At 43.3% G+C, this 25,967-nt stretch overlaps 1 protein-coding gene across 8 annotated transcripts in view; it reads left to right on the top strand.

The window, feature by feature from the left end:
• Positions 1-25,967, top strand: part of NDST2 (N-deacetylase and N-sulfotransferase 2) — a 103,272-nt gene that overhangs the window by 50,961 nt on the left and 26,344 nt on the right. For all 8 annotated transcript variants that reach the window (XR_014511157.1, XM_083440374.1, XM_083440370.1 and 5 more), the window contains one exon: positions 24,352-25,771. Coding sequence is in view for 7 of the 8 variants with exons in the window: in XM_083440374.1 (XP_083296500.1) it covers positions 24,779-25,771 (993 nt within the window). In the remaining variant the exon portion in view is untranslated. The remainder of the gene's footprint in view (positions 1-24,351; positions 25,772-25,967) is intronic.

Raw genomic sequence — 25,967 nt, forward strand, 5'->3', positions numbered from 1 at the left:
ACATTTTTAAGCTGGGGGGGGGGGGTCAGAGAGAAGAAACTGTAACAGTATAAGAAGCAAAACACCCACCACATCTCTGCCCTGCTGCTTCCTTGTTCAAAAATCCTTCAAGCTGCTTTTCTATTGCTGTTTTAAACTGGTATCAGGAGGCACTTTCAGGCTTGTCCATATTGCTATCTCTTGCTTGTAAGTGGTTGGTTGATTCAATAACTTTTTGCTATGCAGTCCTGTACAGTAGACAGTCCTGGTCTACTCAAAAATATTTCTTAGTTACTTCAATGGGGATTGTTCTAAAGTACGTGAGCTTTAATGATGCCCTTTCAGTTCTATGCCTGGAAACAAACCTATAGAAATGCAATGCATTATTCACTTCCTAACAACTGGTCGACCCTTTTTTGCAATGTTGTAGTTAATGCTAACTTGGCTGAAATAACTTCTCTTTTTCCAAGAAAACAAATTCAGGCTGTGATCCTAATCGCTCATGCTAGTGAGTGAGCACCATTGACTTGCCTCTGAGTTAACATGTATAAAATTACGCTGCAAGTGAGTGTTGAACAAGATCTTTGTTTGGGAGCCATTATCCGCTGTAGTTGGGAGGCAATATAAGACCTGGAGGTCATAGTCAGTATGTTGTGCTTCCTGTGTGTGTTTGCCAAACTGAATATACAGCAGGGCTTTTGTGACTTTAAAGCCAGCTCTGGTGCTAGTGTTTGCTTAGAAAGTTGGAGAAAGCACCGAAACGTTTCTAGATCTTGAAACTGACTTCTGTGCGCTTTGGAGAGCCAGTGTGTTGTGGTGGCTTCAGTGTGGACTATGACCAGGTTGGGCAAGGTTCAGATTGCTGCTCAGCCATTGGGCTCATTGAGTGACCTTGAACAAGGCACCCTCTCAGCCTAGTCTCAAAGGAGTTGTGAGGATGGTGGGGGTACACACCATATATGTTGCCCTACATTTGTGGGTGGGAGGAAAATGTTATAGAAGGTGATAGTTATGGCCACATTAATAAATGTATAATTCATTATAATCTAATTAAATTATGGTGGGCCGGGGTCAATGAAGTTAGCAGATGATGGATATTATTTTAAAATATATAAGATGTCCAGTTAGTGATTGATTGATTTGCAGAATGTTTTAGCGGAGATTTATTAGTAATGATCACAGTGGCTTCTCAGATTAGGATAATACAAACAAGCTATTGGGAGGGCTTATAAATAGAGCAGTCTTGTATCAAATGCCAAATATGCACGACTGCGTTTTGAATCAGGCTCTTGCAAAGTGGCAGGTTTCCTGATTTATGTATGTAGTATCTAATATGTAAGGACCAGCTGCACCATTAGAACTTGCCCAAACCCTACAGTCACCCTTGAAAGCCCTTTTCTTTGTCCCACCACTAAGGATGAGCCTATTAGTGAATATTATGGGCAAGGATTTTCAGTGGTGGCCCCTCAGTTGTGAATCTCCTTCCCTGGAGAACTCCACTTAGCTCCTCCCCACTAGTACACAGGAGAAACAAACTCTAATCTGTTCCTTGGTGTTATGTCCAAACCAGGGGTTGTGGTTCGTTTCTCATAAACCACACTGCTATAAGTAAACCAAAACTAATTGTTGTTTTCTTGGAGTTAAAAAAGATCACCAACCCTAGTTCAACTATCGCGCTGAACAAAGGATCATAGCTTGTCCTTTTCCAGTCACAAGAGTGCTTGCTAAACTAATGCTATAGATTGGAAAGCCTCAGGCCTGATTTTTTTTATTTTTAAGAATGATGTTTTGTGGTATTTGTGAACCTGTTTGCTCCGTTACTAAGATATTTAAGACAAACTGTCACTAGTACATGTTACTTGAGTGTGATTGACAGCGCTCTTATACCACTTCAGAAGACAATGGAATGTGCACCTTGAAGGGAGAGAACATGCTTGACTTCCTGCTTAAGTCTAAAGTTAAAAGGCTTCATGAAGAGCATTAAGTAGTTTCACAGTGCAGATCAAATACTGATTATGATGGAGAAAAAACGTGACTTGGAAATGTTGAAGAAAGTTATTTCTGCTTGATTCATCTGTTTTTAAAGGAGTGGTGAAAAGAAGATAAAAATAACCAGCCAATTCTACATAATCCTCTAGCTTCTTTGTGACTGGCTTGACTTGCACCTACTCACGAGCCAAGCTTTCCCACGCATGCTATAAGCATTCTGTTACTTCCTGGCTTGGATGTGTGTGGAGTTGGGCAAGCAGTTTAAACTTCCCAGGATTCCGGTGTTAGCTTCTAGCCCTTTCAGTTACGGGGGGGCGGGGGGGAATCTGTGAATGTTACCTGATTACATGTTGACTAGACTCCATGTGGACTACAGGAGGAAAATAAGCAAATTTATTTATTTATTTATTTACTTACTTATTTCATAGAATTTATGTACTACTTGATTACTTGATTGGTTGTTTTTTTTAAAAAAACACACCTTCAAAGTGGTTAGCCAAGGAAAAAACAATATACATATCTGTCTGCTTTTTATTTAAATGTACGTCTAGTTTGGCCCCTACACAATCAGCCCTTGAAGGAAATAGAGGAAAGCACTGCTCTCTCACAGAAGATTTTCTCTAATTAGTGTTGGACAAGGCAAGACTTCCCTTGTTTCTCAAAGCCCTATCTAGTCTGACAAACAGGGATGCAAGAGCTGAGCCATAAGTGATGGCTGTATTCGAGTTAGAGAATGCTTATTTTAACATGCCAATTCACTGCGATGTACTGTACCAAGTATCAAAATAAAACAAAACTGAGGTCCCTTTCTGTCATAATTTGCTGCACCCAACGTGTTGTAGCTCCTGTTGTCCCTACTGCAAATGACTACCAGCCACCCAAGTGTTCTTTCCCCCTAAACCTATGGGTAGGATCCTACAAGAGTCGGCTCTTTGAACACTTACAAATACCTTCCTCATGAAAATACATGTAACATTACTCAATTAACTTTGTTTAATCAAGGTCATGGCTTAATATCAATGTCTAGTGGCAAAATAATTGAAAAAGATTTTGCCATAGTTTAAATCTTCTGGGTTGTACACCTATTGCTCCTCTGCTATGTATGTGATTATTCTCTCTGCAGAAAGTAGCAGTGAACACAGCTGGTTTTCTGTCACCCTCACCACAGGCTTAACAGAGTGTCTGCTTGACAGATTGTGATTGCATACATGTGCGTCCGAAGGAGGATACAAATACTAGCAGATAAAACACCCGGTGGTTCATTTAAGGTGGATGCAGCAACGCTACTTTGGCATGTCCACAAAATTTCAAAGGCAGCTTATGATATACTATCACTAATATGCTACTTAATACGTTATAACACACCCAGTCTAATAATTCTCAAGAGCTTAGAAGCAGCACAGAACTTTGTACAAGATTAGAGAAAGGAAAAACTTTAGAGCCATTCCACTTCCCTGTGTGATATTGCCACCACTGTCATCATATTGCCAACCTCAAACACAACACATCCTGATGCTTAGCATGAATGCAGATGCAATGTTTCTCTGAGGACTTATTATTATTATTATTATTATTAATCCTTAGGGTTGGGGGAAGGAATCTTTGTTAAAGGTTTAGACCTTTAAATAAACGGTTTGTTGTTTCTAATATGTTTATATTATCTGATTGTAAGTTGCTTTGGTAGGTGCAAGATGTAGGATATCAATTTTTTAAATTAATATATGTTTAAATCATGTAGACAAGAAGTATAAAAGGTCTAGGACTAGTTGTCTTTTGCATCTATATATACTTTTCTGTCAGGTGTCAATTGTAGCCTGTTATCAGGATTAAATATTTAGGAATCCTGTACTTTTCTAAAGGCCGTTTTGTACCATAATGGAATTGGGTTAAAGACTTTGGGCCACACAGAGAGTAATACATGTGCAATCAGACACCACAAAGCACCTGTTGCACTCAGGTTTCTGTCAAATCATTGCAAAGTGGAAATTCAGGTCTGATTGATGCTCAAAAGTATGAGGAGGTACAAATCCCACAGATCTGTTTCTTATCAGGTGCTCCACACAGTAAACAAATGCTGACTGAAGGCAGAGCTTTTGAACAGATGAGTTTCAGATAATGGAAAGAACCTTGGCTGTTTCTCATCTCCAGTTTGGCAGCTAGATTTATAGAAGCTGAAGAACACCTGAAATTGGTTGTCTCTCTCGTGATAATGACAGCAGAGTCAAAACAGGCCTGTATAGTGGAGGTCCTGGGCAGGTATCTGACATTAGTATTGAGTTTAGCATGTATGCTCATTTTAGCTTTCTGTTGGTGAGAATTCAGTGGTTCCTGTTTACACTGCTGCTGTTTCTAAGTGTGTCTGGGTTATCTCAAAGCTATGGGTTAGTTCTACGCGAGTTTAATCAACCCAGGCTGCTGACCCTGTGCCTTAAGGTAAAGGTACCCCTGCCCGTACGGGCCAGTCTTGACAGACTCTAGGGTTGTGCGCCCATCTCACTCAAGAGGCCGGGGGCCAGCGCTGTCCGAAGACACTTCCGGGTCACGTGGCCAGCGTGACATCGCTGCTCTGGTGAGCCAGAGCCGCCCACGGAAACACAGTTTACCTTCCTGCTAATAAGCGGTCCCTATTTATCTACTTGCACCCGGGAGTGCTTTCGAACTGCTAGGTTGGCAGGCGCTGGGACCGAACAACGGGAGCGCACCCCACCACGGGGATTCGAACCGCTGACCTTTCGATCGGCAAGCCCTAGGCGCTGAGGCTTTTACCCACAGCGCTACCCGCGTCCCACACTGTGCCTTACGTATGGCAAATCTCAGCTGTTTTTCAGTGGCGAGTGGGGACTCCTATAAGAGCTTGGAGGTCCTTGGAACAAGCCAGTTTAGTGCCAAACTTCCCTTTTGGTTTGTCACTCACTCATTGTTGAAAATTGTTCTGTTGTAACCGAGTTGAGAGAAACTGACAAGCAGATGCCAGTAACTATGGATTCTTTTTCACATCACAGAAGAAAATCAGTGTTGACACATTTCACCTTCGGAATAGAAGCATTAAACGTTCATTTTCCACACTTCATGAGAACTGTTGCAGTGCCATTCAAAGTCTGACATTTTTGTTGCTTTCTTTGATGTAATTCTACCAAGGTATACTATGGAGCCCTCTAGATTTAGATCAGTGGTAGCCTATGTGGTTGCTTCCAGATGTTGTTAGACCAGAATTCTCATCATCCCTGTCTAAGTATGGCATATGCTGATTGATTCACGGTAGTAAATGTTCTGCCTGGGTTTTTACTATTTTACGTACTGATTGCAAATCATTGACCATCTCTTTTATTGGAATGTATAAGAAATATTTTTTATATCGGGATTTGTAGTGTTATGTTTTCATTTAGATACATAGTGCAGCTTAGAAAAGCCATGTTTTGCCCTGGATATTTTAAACTGTGGAAGTGTTTGTTGAATTGTCAGTAGTACATCTAAACAGAACGTCTTAACATATAAAAACTCCACCAAGCACATCTATGAACATTGTTGTATTATAGATCACTTACATGATCTGTGGGTATCTCTGCTGCCAAGAAGTGGATTCTGTTTAAATAAGGATCTTATCATTAATTTATACTTTTATTGCATTTTGGGGTTAGATAAAAAGTGACCCATCCTTACTGAACTTCTGGATCAGACTTGTGTGGCTTTCTGCCTTCCCATTCAGCATTTCCATCTGGAACAATGTATCTTATTGTTGGGGGGGGTGTTTATCTTCAACCTATAAATATTGCTCTCTGTGTGTGCACCGCGGAAACTTCAGTAAAGTGGTCAAGCTCGCCAACACAAAACTGTTGCTTTAAGCGGAGTTGTTTTGCTTGGCGTACACAAAATACACACTTTATATAGGTTGCACGAAGACTTTTCTCCCTCTGGTCCCAGAGGGGTTTCTGTACTTCAGAGCCCTTGCTGAACAAAATCCACACACAAGTTCTTAGTCAATTTGCACAAAGTCCTGCAACAGCTTAGAGTAGTGGTTGCCAACTCGTGGTCAGCATAGCCCATGGGGTCCACATAAACCACCTGGGGGTCCGTGGCACCACTCATATAGCAAAAACTACCATAGAGATACCATAATTTTCAAAAGTAGGGGGTCTGTGGCTTGGCTTTTGAAAAAAACGGGGAGATTGCAGTACTGAGCTGATTGAGAACCACTGGCGTAAAGTTTTTTGAGTCCTGAAGTCTGGCAATTCTCCAAGTCCTCTTCTCAAATGAGCTCTTCTCAAAGCGTTCAGATAACTCCACTGTTCCATGGCAGTCCACTCCTTCCTGATAACCACCCACTACCCACACCATAATCAGAGCTCTTTTATACAGAGGTTACATATCTAATCTGTCCAGTAACACTGATAAGGAACTCATCAGATTCAGCTAGGTGCCTCTCAGGAATCAGCTCTTTCCTCACTACTAATGGAATTAACCCATTAACACGTATAGCTTTTAAAATACACAACCCTTGAGCCAGCCATATTCCTGTCCTCGGAAGAGAACAGAATGATTTTATGATGTGACAGTCAACTAGTAGCATGGCTCTCAGTAGATCTCCTTAGTGTGTGATTAAGTGGCGTGAGGGCATAGGGGTTAGCAAGCCTGTGTTTCTCCTTAAACAGAAGGGTGAAGTTCTGCTGCCTTCTCCACAGATGTTAAAAATATCAAATAATCCATACTCTAGCCCTTATTGTAATCATGGAAATGAATGATTTATCAGAGCTCTCCCTCGCAGATACCATCTGTCAAGTACAGAGTGAGAGCGATGTTTGCCTCTGCTTGCTTGCAGTCTCCTCTTTGCTGTGTAAGAGATGACAAGTGTCGGGTGCAGGGAGAGCAGGGAATTATTAGTGCAAATGTTAGCCCTCTTGGGAAAAGATGTTTTAACTCCTTTAAAAGGACCTCCATCCCCTCCAGTCAAGTAATCCTTGTTAGAAAACCACCATCTGAAATGCCACCACAATAAAAATACTAGTCCAGTAATTTTGAACCTGTATTAATTATTGTGCCGTCTCAGATCTGCACATTTGTAGTGAGACTGGAGCGATTTCAACGTTGACAAGGTGGGGTATCACTGAAAATCCTTTCTTTTTCAAAAAGACGAGTCACAGGCAAGGTGAGGGCACACTCAGAATTGTGTTTCTTAAGGGAAGCCAAATATTGCCCATATTAGCAGATGCATAAAGAATGTAATTATGTTTTCCCAAACAAAACTAGAAGGATAATCACTTACAAGTATAGCAAAGTTGCTAAGTCAGATTACCTGGTTCTTACAGAAGACATTTGAAAATCAGAATTATTATAGAATAATGAGATAGTCGCAGTGAAACTTCTTGGTTCATTATTGATTGACAGACAGAATGTGACAGAAGATGCCACCTGTAGCTTGGCATTGGCATTTGGGGGGGTTAAATGGATTTCATTAGGTGCTGGGTAAAGGTTTATCTATCTAGAGAAGTTTTGTGCTGTCTTTTTACCCTTACTGTTGTTATAGAAGTGCTGACTTGGTGCCCTCATAATGTCATTAGAATGAGCACAATGCCATCAAAGTTAAGTGTTCTTAAATCACATTTGAAAGGGAATGAGAAGTGAGTATCCTTGGCTGAATTGTTTCTAGGATTTATAACCTTAGCCAGTACGATTCCTTATCCATAAGACAGGAACTTTAGTTAAACACATGTTTAGGAGATCTGGAGCATGCTACTGGTTCTTGTTAGACATAGAAGGTGAAGGGCAACAGCCAGTTTGTAGGTATTGAACCCCAATGGCATAGTTCCCTAAATCAGGCCAAGTGTTCTGTTCTGGTTCTGCAAGTGGAGCCCATGGAGCAAGGCAAGTCGGTTGTTGTAGCACGAAGGAGCTAGAGCTCTTGGTGAGCATCTAGCTCTGCTTTTCAGCTTTTACTTCCAGTCTTATCGCTTCTATTTTCTGCCCCCTTTCGGAGGACTAGGGTCAACACTCTGGTCTGAAGATAGGCACTTCCTCTGCCTGGTTAACTCCTTGCCTTGTTGGACTGGCAAGTTAGTATGGAAGCTGCACAGTTCATCAGGGGAAGGTGCCCATGAAGAACCTTGCTGCAGTATCCTGGGCCCTGGTGCTGTGACATCTAGTTCTGTGGCTGCTACCTGTCAGCTGCTACTTCAGTGATCCCCTTAACACTAGCATTAGAGCCAGGAACCCAGTCTGGCTCCTTAGCCTTTGTATTGGTCACTGCTGGACTCCAGAGCTATGACACCAAGATCCATCTGTCCCAGGACTCTGCTTCCAGCAGTGGCCAATCATATACCTTTGAGAAGCTTCCAGTGCATTATACGAATCCAAACTGGGTGTAACCAGGGAATGGATGATTGTGGCCAAGCTATTCCTTGTCTCAGAAGGGCTGTAACTGACAAATCCAACACAGCTGGTGAGAGGAACTTCATGATAGCAGAAGCCTCTTGGGACATCAAAAACAACACTAGATATGACAGTATGCCTACACTGTAAGCTGAAGGCTTCCTCCCAGGGCAGAAGAATTACTCACCAGTGTTTTTTCCTACTTGTCTGGATTGAACTGGAGGGAGCAAAAATATAAGGAAGGAGAAGAAGTGGTGTGTGTGTGTGTCAAAGAGAAAGAGAATTTCCTAAATCAGTGGTTCCCAATTAGCTAAGTACTGTGGACCCCCCCTGTCTTTCAAAAGCCAAGTTCAAAAATGTTGATATCTCTATAGTAATTTTTGTTATCTGAATGGTGCCACATACTCTCCAATATGTCCCAGTGCAAAAACCAGGATGCGTGTCTTCCGGGCTGTGCTCCTGTGCAAGTCATGTGACCCACGCATGTGTTTTGGGGTGTGATGATCTCGCATGAGATTTGTATCTGGCCATGATCTCTCAAGCTTTTGAACACCGTGCTCTCACATGAGAGCACGTCCCCCCCAATGGAATTCCCTGGACAGTTGACCGGTATGTGCCATGAATACCCTAAGTGGGTTATGAGGACCCCTTGGGGTCTGTGGACCACCCATTGGGAACCACTGTCCATACAGCCATGTTTCTTGTATGGAGCTTTAGTAAAACGTGTGTTCTCTTATTGATGGTGCTCATAAATCAGACCTAGACTGAATATTCCCATTTTGCTCTGTCTCATTATGTATTCTGATTTTTATATAGTTGCTAGTGGTTAACCACAAAAGCATTTCAGGTTATGTAAATTCATACGGTTGCTGTTCTTTTGAGTCTTCTTGTTTGTTTTTTTACAAGCAGTGTTTCTATCAGAACAGTTAATGTTTCAACACTGAAACTGTCATTTTCCATTTTAATATGCCACTCCTCTCCCGGCTCTCCATTTTGTTCTGTTTACGTAGTTTTTTGTTAAGCAATGGAGAACGACTTTTGCATAATTTCTTCAGAAGACAAAGTATAATTAGCTGTTAAAAGCAAAACATATCTGGAGTGGAAATAGGAAATGCCTATCTTCATGGTTCTTTGGGGCTATATTATTATTATTTTTACTACTACTACTACTACTACTACTACTACTATTAGGCTCTGAAAACAATTTATCTCTTAGCAGAGGTATTTACTTGATTTCAGAGCTCCTCTCAACTGAACTGGATATTGCCTGGAGATACAGCCATGCCAAAGGGACTTCTTTTCCTCTGGTGAATAAATCCACCAGGGAACCTTCTTACTTTGTCATTTTCATGTCTTTAAGCAACTGTGAGCATGTGACAGCTTGAAAAAGCCAAACTCTCCAGGCAACTTATCAGTGCATACCACAGTGTAGTGTCAGGTGCTGTTGTCTGTCTGTGTGGCCCCCATTAGCCCCCTCCTTTTCTTCTCCTCCCCTCCCTTCCTCCTTACCTTATTGATGTGGCTTTTTGAGTTGTCATTCTGCTTGGCAGTGTGTTATAGCGTTCTTTTTTTAATTCTCTTGCCATGGAAACAAAAGGGAAAGTCAGGGTTGTTGCCTTCCCCCAAACCGTGCAGCGCTACTACAATGTGCTCTTCTGCAAGGGATAAGGTAGGATTTGCTTCCTCTGTTCTGTGTGTGAATCAGCGGAACGCTTGTTTAGTTCCTTCTAAACAAGAAATGCTTTTGATTTGCTGCCAGATTCTTTTTGGGTGCTCGGCGAATGGCGTTCAAAGCCTTGCCATGGTCAAATGTTTGGTGTGTGTAAACGGATTTGATAAGGACTGGAATGGATCTGCAAATCCTTAGTCAGAAGAGAAATGTGAGTTAGATAGGTGTCGTGATGCTAAGTGTGGAATTCTGCTATGCCCAGCCTCTGTTTCGACAGCACCACAGTTCCTACTGTTTCTGGAATTTCAGTGAGTAATGTGAATACTTTCCAGAGTTGTTCTGGGCAAAGGACGGGGTCTTTCCCTTCATGTCCTTTAAATCTATGTAGACCTTGCTGTATTTTACTGGGGGTGTAGGTTGTTGTATACACACGCAGTCTCCATCTCAAATAGATGGCAGAGGAGTAAACACATACCTCTGTACAGTATACGATTTAAGGAACTGTTTTCACTCTGCTATTGACAACTTTGGAGTAAAGGAAAAATCAGCAATGGCATTTAATGACTGCTGGGCAACTTAGCAACTATGTGCTCAGTGAAAGAATGAAAGGAGGGGCATTTCACTTGAAGCACTGCTCTTGTTGAGCTAGCAAGGGATTCCTTCCCTTCCCTTTGGGACCTAAATAGTTTGTTTTAGCTGACAGAAGCAGATATTGTAAACCACATTATGGGCGCAAAAGATAAAGGAAATGCTTGGGTTTCCAACTTGCAAGGTGAGGTATTTGAGGTATTTTACATTTAAATGTGATGATCTGCCTGTTTGGCAAAAGAAAAGCCCTTCTTGGTTTTGAACACTTCAGATCCATTTTGTGGATTTCAGAGATACTTTTTACTAAAATCAGGGACCATCAAGAGTCTTTTATGGCTTGTCTGCAGTTAGCTTTTGCCACACACTTTCTGGACACAGGCCTGCGGTTAAAAACTCTGTGTCAGAGCATACCTTATTTTTAATTTTGCCCCAGAGCTTTCCCTGCGAAAACTTGCTATTTAGTGCTCAATCGGAGCAATGCCAATTCAAGTTTTAAGTGGATTGCCATTTGCTCCAATTGATCTCTAAAGAGTGGGTTTTTGTGGGGAAAGCTTGAGCAAAAATGGGGGGGCATTTGGACATGGAGCTTTAAAGCGCCTGGAAAAATTGTTGGAAAGGTAAGTGTGGATAAATCCTTTGTTTCTTCTTATCTGCTCTCTGGAAATTTTTTATTATCGTTGCTTTTGATTTTCTGGTAAGACTTTTATTGAAATAGTTCTGTGCCCACTTTTCTGTTTAAAAATACTTCATCTTTTTGTTTAAAAATACTCATGGTAGCTTACAACTGCAATGTAAAAATCAGCTCATGTTCCTACAGTTCATTGTGGGGAGAATGCATATGCTTACATTTTCAGCTCAATTTTGCTTTGGGAATTTACCTGTTCCATGACTTTTGAGAGTCTACTTCCTCTAGATTGTCAATTGTCTTAGCTGCTACCACGTGTTCAGTGCCCCCCCCCCCATGATTTAAATAAACCAATAGAATCATAAAAGAAGTATGAAAAAATTAGGATTTTGTAAAGGTTGCCACACTCCACATTGGCAAGAATCTACAATTTGCCAATCGCTAATACAAGCGTTCGTTCTTCAAACCCAGTCAAGCATTGAATAAAATTGAAAGTGGCCTGGTTTTGTTTTGTTTGTTTTTTCAAAAAAAATCTTTTATAAGGTCAGAGATAGAGGGGAAGGGTGATGCAACAGTGCTGTGTTGCCGCTGTCATCTTGTTAGTGATAGGAAGTAGTTTGTTTGCAAAACTGACCTCGGCCACTGAACTTATTATTGAGAAGGTTGCAAAGCTGACAGCACTCAGGTCAATGCTTCTGCTCCTGTTGCCATTGTGGAGAGTAAGAAAAGCAGCTCTGAAAATGAACCAATTTTCATCCTTTTCTTTCTACTGGCCAGTTGACCTGATGAGTTAGTGGAAGTGGGAGAGCTATCTTCTAAAAGGAATTGTTTCCAAAGAAATCCTTATCACATTTTTAACCTGTTTGCTAACCAAAATGTTATGGGGGACTTTGTCAAATGCATAATAAAGATAAATTATGTCCACAGAATCCCCATAATCCATTAAGAAAGTAAACTGATGACAAAGAGAGAGAGAGAGATAAGATTAGGCCAGCAGGGTTTATTTTTGCAAATCCATACTGTCTCCTGCTAATCCCTACATTGTTACCAATAATCTGAGCAAGAAGTGTCATTGCAAAAAAGCGACTGGAATAGCAGAGCATGTTTTAGGACCCAGGAGTCATAGCTTTAAAAATCACCAGCTTTAATATAAATCAATGCAAAACATAATTATTTGGGTTTGGGTTCCATGCAAGCAGCCATGTGATACCAGTGTTCAGCCTATTTCTATTTCAGCTGCTGTCACAGCCTCATTGTTTCTGTTTACAAGTAGGTTAGTGAAGGACTCTGTTGAATAGGACTTGCTCTCATTAATGACAGAATTCCAGAAGCTCCCCTTCTAGGTTTTATCATATCAGAGCTCAGGATTCTCTATCGCTGCGAATACAAGAGCACAATTTCTGAATATGGGTATGTAAGGATGAGGTTGATTCTATAGCAGGGGTCAGCAAACGTTTTCAGCAGGGGGCCAGTCCACTGTCCCTCAGACCTTGGGGGGGGGGGGGAACGAACCAATTTTTTTTGGGGGGGGGGGAATTCCTATGCCCCACAAATAACCCAGAGATGCATTTTAAATAAAAGGACACATTCTACTCATGTAAAAACACTTTGACTGTGCGCGGGCCAGATTTATAAGGCATTTGGGCCGGATCCGGCCCCCGGGCCTTAGTTTGCCTACCCATGTTCTATACAGTGGTACCTCGGGTTACGGACGATTCAGGTTACAGACTCCGCTAACCCAGAAATAGTACCTTGGGTTAAGAAATTTGCTTCAGCATGGGAACAGAAATCGTGCTCTGGTGGCACGGCGGCAGTGGAAGGCCCCATTAGCTAAAGTGGTACCTCAGGTTAAGAACAGTTTCAGGTTAAGAACGGACCTCTAGAACGAATTAAGTTCTTAACCTGAGGTACCACTGTAGTGTTCTTTAAGAACAAGTGAAACATGGGTCACAGCACTACCCTTACAAAGTTATGCAGGAAAGGTGCATAATTATTCATAATATGCCCCCCCCCCCCCGTCCAGTGGAGAAGGAACTGAAATTGAAACATTGCATTGGAAGGTTTCTTCAGTATTAAATTACAGATCAATTTGTCAAACTGATAGCACAGTGCAGTTGAGAAAAGTGAAGGCAGGGGATATGCATGCCTTCTCATAATATTGAGGAATGTCTCTTCCTTTGCACTGTGGCTCGAGTCTGGAGATGAAAGGCATACATTCTTTCAGGACTTGACAGGTGCTCTCAGGTGAAGAGCTGGAGCCCAGACGCATTCCAGCATTGAAGAGGTATCTTTAAAATGATGCTGTCATGCCAGTCAGGCTAGGTTGGAAGGTTGAATAAAGACTGAAATGCTGGAAGTAGTACAAGAACATTCCTATATATAATGCTGGACGGGGGCATTTGGTTCTTAAACCCGGGGGGGGGGGGGAATAAAGCAATTTTGCACACATGCGAATGTGCTTGGCTTCTTCTTCCTTCAGATGCTGTGCTTACCGTTGTATTACTTTGCTCCCGGACCACTCCCCAGGGCTCTCCTAACAGATTCAGGGCCAGGGGTGGGTGTCTAACGATCCTTTGTTTTCCATTACAAAATGCTCCACTCTCAGACATCCACTGAAGGTAACACAGATTTTATTTGAGCAGGGGCCTTCCTGAGAGGTGCTTGTCTACTTGTAAAGCTAATATCTCTCCCGCTATACCTGCTGCCTTCAGTGAGAAATGGTTAGGAGAAGTAGAAGTGGTGAAGAGAAAGGAGCAGAGGAGCTAACTGGCCTTGGGAAAGAGAGACACAATTTTCAGGTCTGGCTCGCAACTAACAGAACCTCTTGCTATTGGGAAGACTGATAACAGTAAAGGCATTCGTCTCTGTTAGAAGAGGAGGAAGGTTTTAGTACCATATGCATCCCCTGATCTTCCATTATGCTGCCGATTCTCATTTCCTAATCTCTCTCTCTCTCTCCCCTCATACCCAAGTCCATTGCACCTACAGAAGCTAATACTACACAGTAGACACATTTCAAGTGCTCAGATTCTATATTTGCCTGAACGAAGTATACCTGCCGGAACAGCAAGTTTGTTTCATTTTGGAAGTTATCACTCAGGTACAATGGCTCTATGGCTTCACTAGCCTGCTGTCTGAGGAGAACATGCATTGGCCTTCTCCTTCAGACCTTTTAAACTCCACTAGAATCTTGTTGCATGTATTTCAGATAATTCTGTTGCCTTCTAGGAAAGGCCCCTCCCAGGACACTTGCTTCTTGAGCCTCAACAAATGCAGCCTTTAAATTGAGAGGCTCTAAGGAGCAGGGACGCGGGTGGCACTGTGTGTTAAACCACAGAGCCTAGGACTTGCCGATCAGAAGGTCGGCGGTTCGAATCCCCGCGACGGGGTGAGCTCCCGTTGCTCAGTCCCTGCTCCTGCCAACCTAGCAGTTCGAAAGCACCTCAAAGTGCAAGTAGATAAATAGGTACCACTCCGGCGGGAAGGTAAACGGCGTTTCCATGCACTGCTCTGGTTCGCCATAAGCGGCTTAGTCATGCTGACCACATGACCCGGAAGCTGTATGCCTGCTCCCTCGGCCAGTAAAGCGAGATGAGCGCCACAACCCCAGAGTCGGTCACGACTGGACCTAATGGTCAGGGGCCCCTTTACCTTTACTTTAAGGAGCAGCCACAGTTACCTCCACAGCTCAAGCTGCCACGTCTTTTGGCTGTTACGGCATTTTTAAAAGAACTGCAGAGCAGCTAAAGGCAGTTCAGGGCAGTGGAGAAACACAGGGGCAAGGCAATTGATGAAATATCTGTAGGGACAGGTGCAGCATCAAACACCTATTACTACTCTTTACGGTTCCAACAGATATGTTTTATTGGTTTGTTTGTGACATGCTGAAATTTGTGTTCATTGCAAATCTCTGGGGAGCTGCTGTGGCTGAAAAGGTGGTTTGGCTCACACCTCACATCAAACCATAGTTAATGTTTAATGCGAACTCGTAGCTTGGTAGCACAGACTGTTTTATTCCTCCCCCATTCCTGGCTGCAGCAGGATGAAAAAGCCACAAGCTTTGTTTAGTCATGTTGACCAAACCTGGACTTCTGCTTGCTCTGCCCCACCCAAACGAACCAGAAGTAATATCCAAGGTTTGTTAACCACTTGTGGTTTGTGCCCAGGTTCAGATGTTGCAAGCTAAAGCTTGTGGTTTGCTGCTCTCAGTTCAACTTGGCCAGAAGTGGGTGAAGCAGGACACACATTTGCATTAAACCATAGTTAAACATTAGCTATGGTTTGGTGTGATATGCGAACACAGCCGGTAAATAAATAGCAATAAAAGTCTCCTTCCTTTTCACCCTTGCGAATACAACTTACCAGCTATTTCTTGCTTCCCTTTACCCCTATTCAGGAAAGAGACAAATCTGATATTAGCTTCTAGCTCCTTTTTCTGTTGTGTCTCTCTACCAGAGCTCATATTTTAATTACTGAGACATTTCTCCTTAAGCATGTGATAACTCCCTTGGGGCAGTATGTGGATTCTGCATAGGAATGCTTACCTGGAAGTAATTCAGAAATTATGACTGCTCATGTTCACTTTGGTTAGTAAAACAGCTATTCCTGGATTGGTATAGCTTGACCACAGTTGTGCATGCATTGGTAACCTCACGGCTCGATAACTGCAATGGGCTCTACGTGGGACTGCCCTTGGAGAGGCTGCAGCTGGGGCAGAAAGTAGAAGCTAGGTTGCTTGTAGAGGCAAACTACTGTCAACATACAACAGCCTGCTTTAAGGATTCACACTGGTTGTCAAAATGCTATTAGACCACATTCAGGATGTTGGTACTAACGTATAAAGCCCAGGGCCAGATTACTTTTTGCTGTAGTCTTTGGGAAAGTTTCTTCTCCAAGTTCCAAAGATTATGGAGCAGGGCTTTCAGCATAGAATCATAGAGTTGGAAGAGACCACAAGGGCCATCGAGTCCAACCCCTGCCAAGCAGGAACCACCATCAGAGCACTCCTGACAGATGGTTGTCAAGCCTCTGCTTAAAGACCTCCAAAGAAGGAGACTCCACCACACTCCTTGGCAGCAAATTCCACTGTCGAACAGCTCTTACTGTCAGGAAGTTCTTCCTAATGTTTAGGTAGAATCTTCTTTCTTGTAGTTTGGATCCATTGCTCCGTGTCCACTTCTCTGGAGCAGCAGAAAACAACCTTTCTCCCTCCTCTATGTGACATCCTTTTATATATTTGAACATGGCTATCATATCCCCCCTTAACCTCCTCTTCTCCAGGCTAAACATGCCCAGCTCCCTTAGCCGTTCCTCATAAGGCATCGTTTCCAGGCCTTTGACCATTTTGGTTGCCCTCCTCTGGACACGTTCCAGTTTGTCAGTGTCCTTCTTGAACTGTGGTGCCCAGAACTGGACACAGTACTCCAGGTGAGGTCTGACCAGAGCAGAATACAGTGCCACTGCCCCTGTTCTGTGAAATAGCATTCCTGTTGAGATAGACAGGTGCCCACTATCTGCACTTGACAATTTGTTCCGACAGACTTTCTCTGCTAGATAAATGAGTCTTTGCTATGATTGTCTATTTTGTATGGTTTTAGTTTTGTTCTAATTTTTTTTAAAAAAATATGCCCCAAAAAAGGGTTTGATTAGGGCTTTACCAAATTTAATCATAATGATCTCTGTTTCTAAGGTTGAGAAATGAGTGCCAAAATGGCACCTTCTTCCTGATGAGGGAGGTGTCAGCAGGCTTGGGAGAAGCAACCTTTAGAACATGAATGCTAATGAGGAAGAAATATCCAAAGCAGCCAAATGAGGACTGAGCATGCTCAGTGACTGTGGAATGCTGGCTGATAGCAGGAGCAGGGCTTGGAATGGAATGAAGTGGCTGGAAACCTGAATAGGAACATTCCACATTTTGTTGCAGCCCCTGCTCTATCAATTTAAATCTTATCTTTTGAATACAAGATTTTGATTTTAATGTGGTATAGAATTCCACCAACCCACTGCATATCCATAATAGTGTCTCTTAAGAAGCATCCATATATCTGAAGCGAAAGCCTTGCATAGCAACGTGTGCCGAAGAGTCCTCTTGGATCATTCAAGTTCTTGTGTCTGAAGCAGATGTCTAGTTCACTTAGGTCCCTACCACTGTGGATGACTAGACCTTGAAGAGCTGTGTTGCATCACTCGAATTAGAGCAGTGACCTTTCTGTGCACTTTGATTGTCAGGACATGAAGTCTCTTTTCTCAGTCTAACGTCTGCAGTTGGCACTCTGCCTGCTTGTGCTGCTTCCAGTCAGTTAAGGTGGACTCTGAAATTGCTGAATGCTGAAGAATACGGTTTCTAAAGGAAACAACCATTGATGTTTTCCATATGTGACTGAAAGAAGGAAGGATACAAATCTCAGATTTTACTAATTCTGTCTGTGGTTTATTAGGCAGACGGTGAGTAACTCCAATCAGAATGTGTATATGTGTTATCCAATGGGCCTTAAATGTTAGGTTTGTCTACGTAATTCTATATGTAGATGGATATCGCAGACTCGTCTTTTATAGAGCTTTCGGAGATTCAAAACGTTGGGCTTTTTTTCTTCCGCTGTCAGGATGCAAACACATTACAGTGGTACCTCGGTTTACAAACTTAATCTGTTCCAGAAGTCTGTTCTTAAACCAAAACCGTTCTTAAACCAAGGTGCACTTTCCCTAATGAGGCTTCCGCCGCCAGTGCTCTTCCACCATTTGGATTCTCTTCTTAGACTGAGATAAAGTTCTTAACCAGGACACTATTTCCGGTTTTGCAGAGTTTGTAAACCGAATCGTTCTTAAACCGGACTGTTCTTAAACCGAGGTACCATTGTACTATTTTTGTATTCCACCATGTGCCTTTGAAGGGTAGCAGAGCTTTTTACTTGTGTAACCACACAAAAGTCCTATGTAGACGTAAGATTTGTTTCTCCTAGTCACCCTTTGCACTGGGAAGGAACCGCAGTGTGGTGTCAAGTCCGCATCAGTTGTGACCATGGCTTTTACACTTGTTAGGTTTCTACCACTACCCATAACCAGAACTAAGGCATTTGATTCGAGTTGGCCATGGTTTACAGTGATGGGAATGGGGGTGGCGCTGTGGTCTAAACCACTGAGCCTAGGGCTTGCTTATCGGAAGGTCGGCAGTTCGAATCCCTGTGACGGGGTGAGCTTCCGTTGGCCGGTCCCTGCTCCTGCCAACCTAGCAATTCGAAAGCACATCAAAGTGCAAGTAGATAAATAGCTACCACTCCGGCGGGAAGGTAAACAGTGTTTCCGTGTGCTGCTCTGGTTTCTCCAGAAGCGGCTTAGTCATGCTGGCCACATGACCCAGAAAAACTGTCTGCAGATAAATGTCGCCTCCCTCGGCCAGTAAAGCAAGATGAGCGCCACAACCCCAGAATCGTTTGCGACTGGACTTAACTGTCCTTTATCTTTACCTTTTTACAGTGTAAACCAATGTAAACAGCGACACTGATATAGATATAAAGCGACATCATGATTGAAACAAACCATGGAAGGGAGGGGTAAATTTCTGCAGAAAAGAGGGGGGGGGGAATACACGAATGCGTAACCTGCTTCTGTTTCTTCACCTTGGTTAGGCATGTTGTATTTGTACCAGCTTACAGACCGAATGTTGAATCCATTGATCTATTGCAAACAACACATATAATACTGGAAAGGAGCAGAACTTCCATTCTATCTTGAGACTTCAGAATGATCCTCCCAAAGAATACACACCTGTCAAGATCTAAACCAACACTGAAAGTTTTCCAAGCAGCCTTGGAAGACATGACACTAGTTACTTCTCCCGGTTCTTTCCCCCAAATATCCCAGCATGATACAATGTTTGCTGCCCAAATAAAATGTAGGTAGGCTGAGTTTCAGACAACAGTGCTTTCTTCAGGCCTAGTAGGGGGTATACTTTTACAGTATGCCACTGCAAATCGAGTGGAGATGTTCATCTGTCTACAGAAAAGTAATGCTTCTCTCGCCCCTTCTCATTTTATAGCTCCCCTTTTCAGGGCTGCCAGCCGACTGGAAACTTTCCCACCATCCAGAATGTATGCAAAAAGCTTCCCCTTCAGACAAAGATATTCTCCCTAGAATCCCTCTGAACCCTTTTCAGCTGCAAGACATTATTGTTGATATGTTGTGCTTGACAGGCTCAGCCCTGATTGGGTTCCATCTGGGTTAATAATTACTACCTCTACTACCAGTAGTTGAGAGTGGGGACGTGTCAGCTCCTTCATATCAACTAAGGTTGATCACCAAGGGCTAAGGCATGCATTTCTACAGTGGTACCTTGGGTTAAGTACTTAATTCGTTCTGGAGGTCCGTACATAACCTGAAACTGTTCTTTACCTGAAGCACCACTTTAGCTAATGGGGCCTCCTGCTGCTGCCGTCACACTGCTGGAGCACGATTTTTGTTCTTATCCTGAAGCAAAGTTCTTAACCTGAAGCACTATTTCTGGGTTAGCGGAGTCTGTAACCTGAAGCGTATGTAACTCGAGGTACCACTGTATTCCTTCTCTTCCGCTTTTTAATTGTACCTAATCTGGAGTAAATTGACTCAAGAGAAGTCATGCTCTTCTATAAGGCTTTTGGTATTGATTGAAGTTGTTACTAAGGGTTTGTTTTGGTTACCTCTCGTTTGGTTTTGTTACCGCTTCCTTATATTGTGGCTTTGTAATGGCAATGCTCCCTTGACGTTGTTTTCTATTTTGTTCACAAGTTGCCTAGAGTTCATTTTACAAATAAAGGCAGCTTATGGATTTTCATGGTCATAAATTATCTCCATTGCCACCCATATTGTAAATTCTAATAATGACACAGCCAGAGAGGAGGAGGAAGCTGAGTTGCTGCAAAGATTTCAAAGACGCCTTTGTTTTTATGGGGGCAGTGCTTAATGATGTGTTACTAAAAAGGAGTCAGAGGAATAAATATATAGCTTAAACCTGCCCTGGCTGCCATAAAAAACAGTTCCTTTGCTTCCTTCACAGTGTCAGATACTGCTGCCTGGTTAAATTATGTACATTAAGCATTTTTGCATACATTGGTGCCTGTTTTACCCAATTCCATTCTTGCTTGCTGTGGAAAGGGACAAGAAGTTCTGCAGGAGTCTCACTTTCCAAGCTCTGGAAGTCCCTTTTTGCTTCTGGGAAGTCACCAGCTTTTGAATATGCAAGTGCAGGAGGCTGCTTAAGCAGTGCATTGAAGTGCCTTTTCCATGACTGCCCAGTACGATAGTTGAAGCATTTATAAACACAGCAGTATATTGGGGGGGGGGGCAGCGGTTCTGGCAGAAACTGTAGTCTCAACGCAACAGAGATTACTGATCATACCTGATAGTAAAGGTAAAGGGACCCCTGACCATTAGGTCCATTAGGTTGCGGCGCTCATCTCGCTTTATTGGCCGAGGGAGCCGGCGTACAGCTTCCGGGTCATGTGGCCAGCATGACTAAGCCGCTTCTGGCGAACCAGAGCAGCGCACGGAAACGCCGTTTACCTTCCCGCTGGAGCAGTACCTATTGATCTACTTGCACTTTGACGTGCTTTCGAACTGCTAGGTTGGCAGGAGCATACCTGATAGCATTGCTTCCTTGTTACATTTTCTCCCTGCCTTTTCTTGAAGTGGCTCAGGACAGCCAACACGGACTTGCACTAATGAATCACTCAAGGCCACTCAGAGAGGTTCATGGCTGAAGAGGGAGAACCCACTTCCAAAAACTCTGGCCATAACACCACACTCCGCCTTCTCAGTTTGCAGTCCCTGCCTCTCTCATTCAGACCTCCTGCTCTGTACCACTGGAGCTCAAGCCGTTCTGGCCACCCTACTGCTTGGAGATGCCAATTTTCTCCATGGACAACATGAAACACTGTATCTGGTCATCTGTAGATTTAATCATGTGAGATGGAGCCGTGTCACTTCTTTTGTTTTGCGAGCAAGCTGCTTGCTGTCTGTTCTGTAATCTTTGCAGGGGAAACTTGTCTGGGTTTAGCAATATAGGTCTATAGATTGTTGCTGGGCACCGTGCTCTCCTGCACCATGTCATTCTGCTTCCCTCCCCAACCATCCCCGGGCCCATGCTGACACAGTTCCAAAACTGTTTTCACGCACCTTGTGCCAGCTGGCATACCCTCTGGCACTGAGGCCTTGTTAAAGAGATCGGAGCTGACAGATTCTTGAGCAGCAATCTGATATAGGCCTTTAATTTGTGTGTGTGCTCATGCTTGCATGCTTGTAACAAACAGAGGCTTGTTAAGAGCTTTGCAGAGACTTCAAATGGTGCATTTGTTTTGCGCACTCTCCTGGCTCTCGCCGGTGTGCCACAGGGACCTTTGCTTCTGCATGCCACTCAGCCATTGTTTGGCCACTCCATCCCTGCATGCTGCGGAAAGGGACGAAGGGCCGTGCGGGAGCCCTTGCATTCAGATACTAGCAGGTGGTGTCAGTGCCGCTCTTTGTAAACCAGATGCAACATTCAGCACTAGAAAAATTAGGGTGATGATAAAATTTGCCACATCCTGGGAGGAAAGTTGCAAAGAGACACAGTTTGTTCCCGTGAGCACCCTGTGTCTTGTATAGTATTTAGTGCAGTTCAGCTTCACCATCATTTCTTTGATAGCTTTGGTCCAAAGACTTTGCAATTACGTTGTTGCTCACACACCATGCTGCCTTCTGGCTCCTATTTTTATTTTTTACAAAGACTCATCCCTGTGAGACTGAACTCAGAGTTAAATTATTGTCAGTGGGACATAACGCTCTCAATGCTGAAGAGAATGATGAGATGGTAGAGTTTATTATAGAACTGGTTTAGACCATTTTCTGTGAAAAATTTGTGTATTATTGTCGTTATAGTTGAAGATTTATTCTCTGTTGGTCAAGTACAAGACCCTTATTTTTCGTGGTTTTTTAAGGTGAGATAAATGCCATGCACGGCAGCTATATTTTAATTTCTAAAAGAATAAATGCTTGGGCTTATATTTATCTAGAACAGGGGTAGTCAACCTTTTTATACCTACCGCCCACTAATGCATCTTTCCAGATGGTAAAATTTCCTTACTGCCCACCAGTGCTTGATGGAAGGAGGATTTAGCTGGTGCCGTAGAACCCCCTACCGCCCACCTAGAATCCTGAAATGCCCACTAGTGGGTGGTAGGGACCAGGTTGACAACCCCTGATCTAGAACATCTGCCCTCTGATCCCAAGCAGTGACTGGGTGTCTTGCTGCATTTGTTCATTGTGGAGGGAAAGTTCCATTACACATAACCGAGACACCGATATCTCTTAGCTAAACAAATGAGGTAATAAGAGTCCCTCTCCTTAAAAAAATAAAACAAAATCAGCTTTGCAAGTAAGTCTACAGAATTGACTTGCCTATAAAATGTTTAGATGCTTGCCTATCTACCCATACTGGTTGTTGTTGTTGTTGTTGTTGTTGTTTCTATATCATTGTTGTTTCTATATCTGAGGATCACAGGGTGATTACAATATAAAGACAAAAAAATACATAACATGGTAGCAAACCAAAACAATAACCCCACCACCACCACACACTGTAATATTACTTATTTATTCAATTTCTATGTAACACTAGTCATTTATGGTATGCAGATGGCCTGAAAAACACCTCTCTTCCCTTAGGAAAAGCTTCCCAACCTGGTTGCTGGGAGGGTTTCTGGTTGCTAGGAGGCTTCCTCTCTCTAATCTGTTTACAAGTCTGTTTAAAATGCTTATTCTGCACCCTGCCACGTTAGGGTGGGAAACATGATGTGAGAGCAAAAGGATTTATTCTTGATAAGGGCCGGTCTCCAGAACAGCACTATGTTGTTTGTTTGAAGTCACTTTTCTGCCTGTAGCCACTTGAAATATTATGTTCCTGTGTTCCTGAGCCCACCCTATTAGGTTTCCTTTCATCTCACCTAGCATTTTGTGTGCTTTATATCCTTGTGAATTGGGATATTAAATTTGGCACCATAATCACTGGGCAGTTTTAAGAAGTATGGACCTAAATTTATTATTTGTATTCCTATTCTTTTTCCTTGTGTCTAATATTTTCCGACAGAGACCCTTTCCTAACAATACATACTTTAATAATAATTTCAGGGGGAAATTAATCTAATAATAAGGGTTTATCCTGGGTTTTCCCCCCAAGACCCATTTACCTGTGCCCAGGTGGGATTAATCAAATCCTGCTTTTTCAGAATGAAAAATCTATGCAAACTTGGCACTTCTCCCTCAGTGCCGAATATTGCAAAGTGCTGAGTGAGTGATGAAATTCCATAGGTTCTTTTTTCTCTACTCATAGTGGCAGACTTGGGTAGGGAATATTTGCATGTTGGTAACATGAATGAGAGAGTATTCTAAAGATGCAATAACTAAATAACAGCTTGGGAAATCCAATTCTTCTCTGGGACAAGGGTCTTTTAATTTGTTTTCTTGCCTGACTCATCACATAGCCCTGTAAATGTAATACCAGATCAAGAGCCAATAACTGACCTGCTGAATCTTGCAGATTCGTGGCAGAGATGAGCTATGAGCCAAGGACACTTTACTTTTCATATCCTAAGTTATGATGGCTATATACCCAAAATGAGGCTTCTGAGACTCATGAAGGGAATATTATCACCCAAAATAAGAAGGGGAGAAAAGAAACTTCAGGAAGGAGAACCTTAACAGGGATGAGGACCCAAAACAGCTAAGTCTGAACTGAGAGTGCTCAGTGGTCACAGAATGTCATGGGAGAGGGAGAGAGGAAAAGAGGGAGAAATGGAATTAAATCCCCTGGAAAGGGTATGCTAGGCTGGCTGGAACCCTGAACTGGTGTGCCTGCACATGCAACATTTTGTTACAGGCAGGAGTCTGTCGTCCTCCAGTTGTTGTTGGACAATAACCCCCATCATTGACCTATTGACCATGCCGAATAGGGCTGATGGGAGTTGGATTTCAATAGCATCTTGAAGGCCACAAGGTTCCCATCCCACTTGTTAGTGAGTATATCAGAAGAAAATGATGTGATTCTAATCCGCAAGCGCACTGTCCCACTGCCCTCTTCCCAAAGCCCACTAGTTCGCCTGCCCTTAACATGTGATTTCTTTCTGAATTTCAGGTTGCCAGTCGACGGTGACTACCATGTGACGGGCAAGTCAGCCAGCCGAAGCAACTCTTCAGTTTGTGGAATGCTTTCCCTACCCCTGATGCCTGCCATTTGCATCTGAAGCCAAGGAATTCAGAACTGCACATGACCCACCTCCTTCCTAGGACTCTTCTGAGCAAGTGGAGAAGTGAAGGAGGAGGGCAGCAGCAGCAGCAGCACTCAGAGGAGCAATGGGACTTGAAGGCCATGGTCACTTGAGATAAATGGCAGATCACTGGGCATCTAGTCTTGTAGCTGCTTGCTTAAGCTTTATCCCTCTCTGCAGCCCACATTTCTTCTCCGTGAGCTGCCACTGGCTCTTCCGGTGGTGGCGTTGGAGACACCGTAGGCAGCTTGGTTGGTACCAAGCTTGAGGAAGGGATAAGCCACGCACCTCACCATGATTCATCTGTGGAAAGTAGTGAGGCATGTGCGACAGCTGGAGCTCCACAGATTGATCCTGCTGCTCATTGCTTTCAGCCTGATTTCCATGTGCTTCCTGGCTTACTACGTCACCAACAGCCCCAAAATAAAGGAACCACCTCCATTGCCCTTCAGCGATTGTAGCAACCAGCACAGGGTTCTTATTCAACCCCAGGCAAGCTGGAGGCTTATGAAATCAGTGGACAACTCACGCACAGACCCTGTGGTGCTCGTCTTTGTGGAAAGCATCTATTCCCAACTGGGTCAGGAGATTGTGGCTATCTTGGAATCTAGCCGGTTTAAATACAGGACAGAGATTGCCCCTGGAAAGGGAGACATGCCCACTCTGACAGACAAAGACCATGGCCGCTATGCTCTTATTATCTATGAGAATATCCTTAAATATGTGAACCTGGATACCTGGAACAGGGACCTCTTGGACAAATACTGTGTGGAATATGGAGTGGGGATCATTGGCTTCTTCAAAGCAAATGAGAACAGCTTGCTCAGTGCTCAACTCAAGGGCTTTCCCCTTTTCCTACATTCCAATCTAGGGTTGCGAGACTATCACATCAATCCCAGTGCCCCGCTGCTGTACGTAACTCAGGCCAATGAAGTGGAGCAAGGCCCCCTGCCCGGTGATGACTGGACAGTGTTCCAGTCAAATCACACCACCTACGAACCTGTGTTGATGGCCAGCACCAAATCTTCAGAGTCAATCCCGCATCTGACCACCCACAGAGCTCTGCATGCCACCGTGGTGCAGGACCTTGGTCTGCATGATGGCATCCAGCGGGTCCTTTTTGGCAATAACCTCAACTTCTGGCTTCACAAGCTGATCTTTGTTGACTCTATTGCTTACCTGACTGGCAAGCGTCTATGTCTGACCCTTGATCGCTACATCCTTGTGGACATCGATGATATCTTTGTGGGCAAAGAGGGCACACGCATGAAGGTGTCGGATGTAGAGGTAAAGTGGGGCATTTTCTGCATTTTCATGCCGATGGCAGCCAGTGGTCTGGATTAGGGGCGGGGAAACACATACTGTCATGAAATATAAATAGGGGTTAAGATCTGCTAGCCGTTACAGTGTGGAAAAAGGCCAAGCAACTTCCTTTTGTGGTAACCATCGTGGCTTGAGCTCTACATTTGGTTGGGTCCTAAGA

This window comes from Podarcis tiliguerta, assembly GCF_965153285.1.
Source record: "Podarcis tiliguerta genome assembly, chromosome: 5".
Taxonomy (NCBI): domain Eukaryota; kingdom Metazoa; phylum Chordata; class Lepidosauria; order Squamata; family Lacertidae; genus Podarcis; species Podarcis tiliguerta.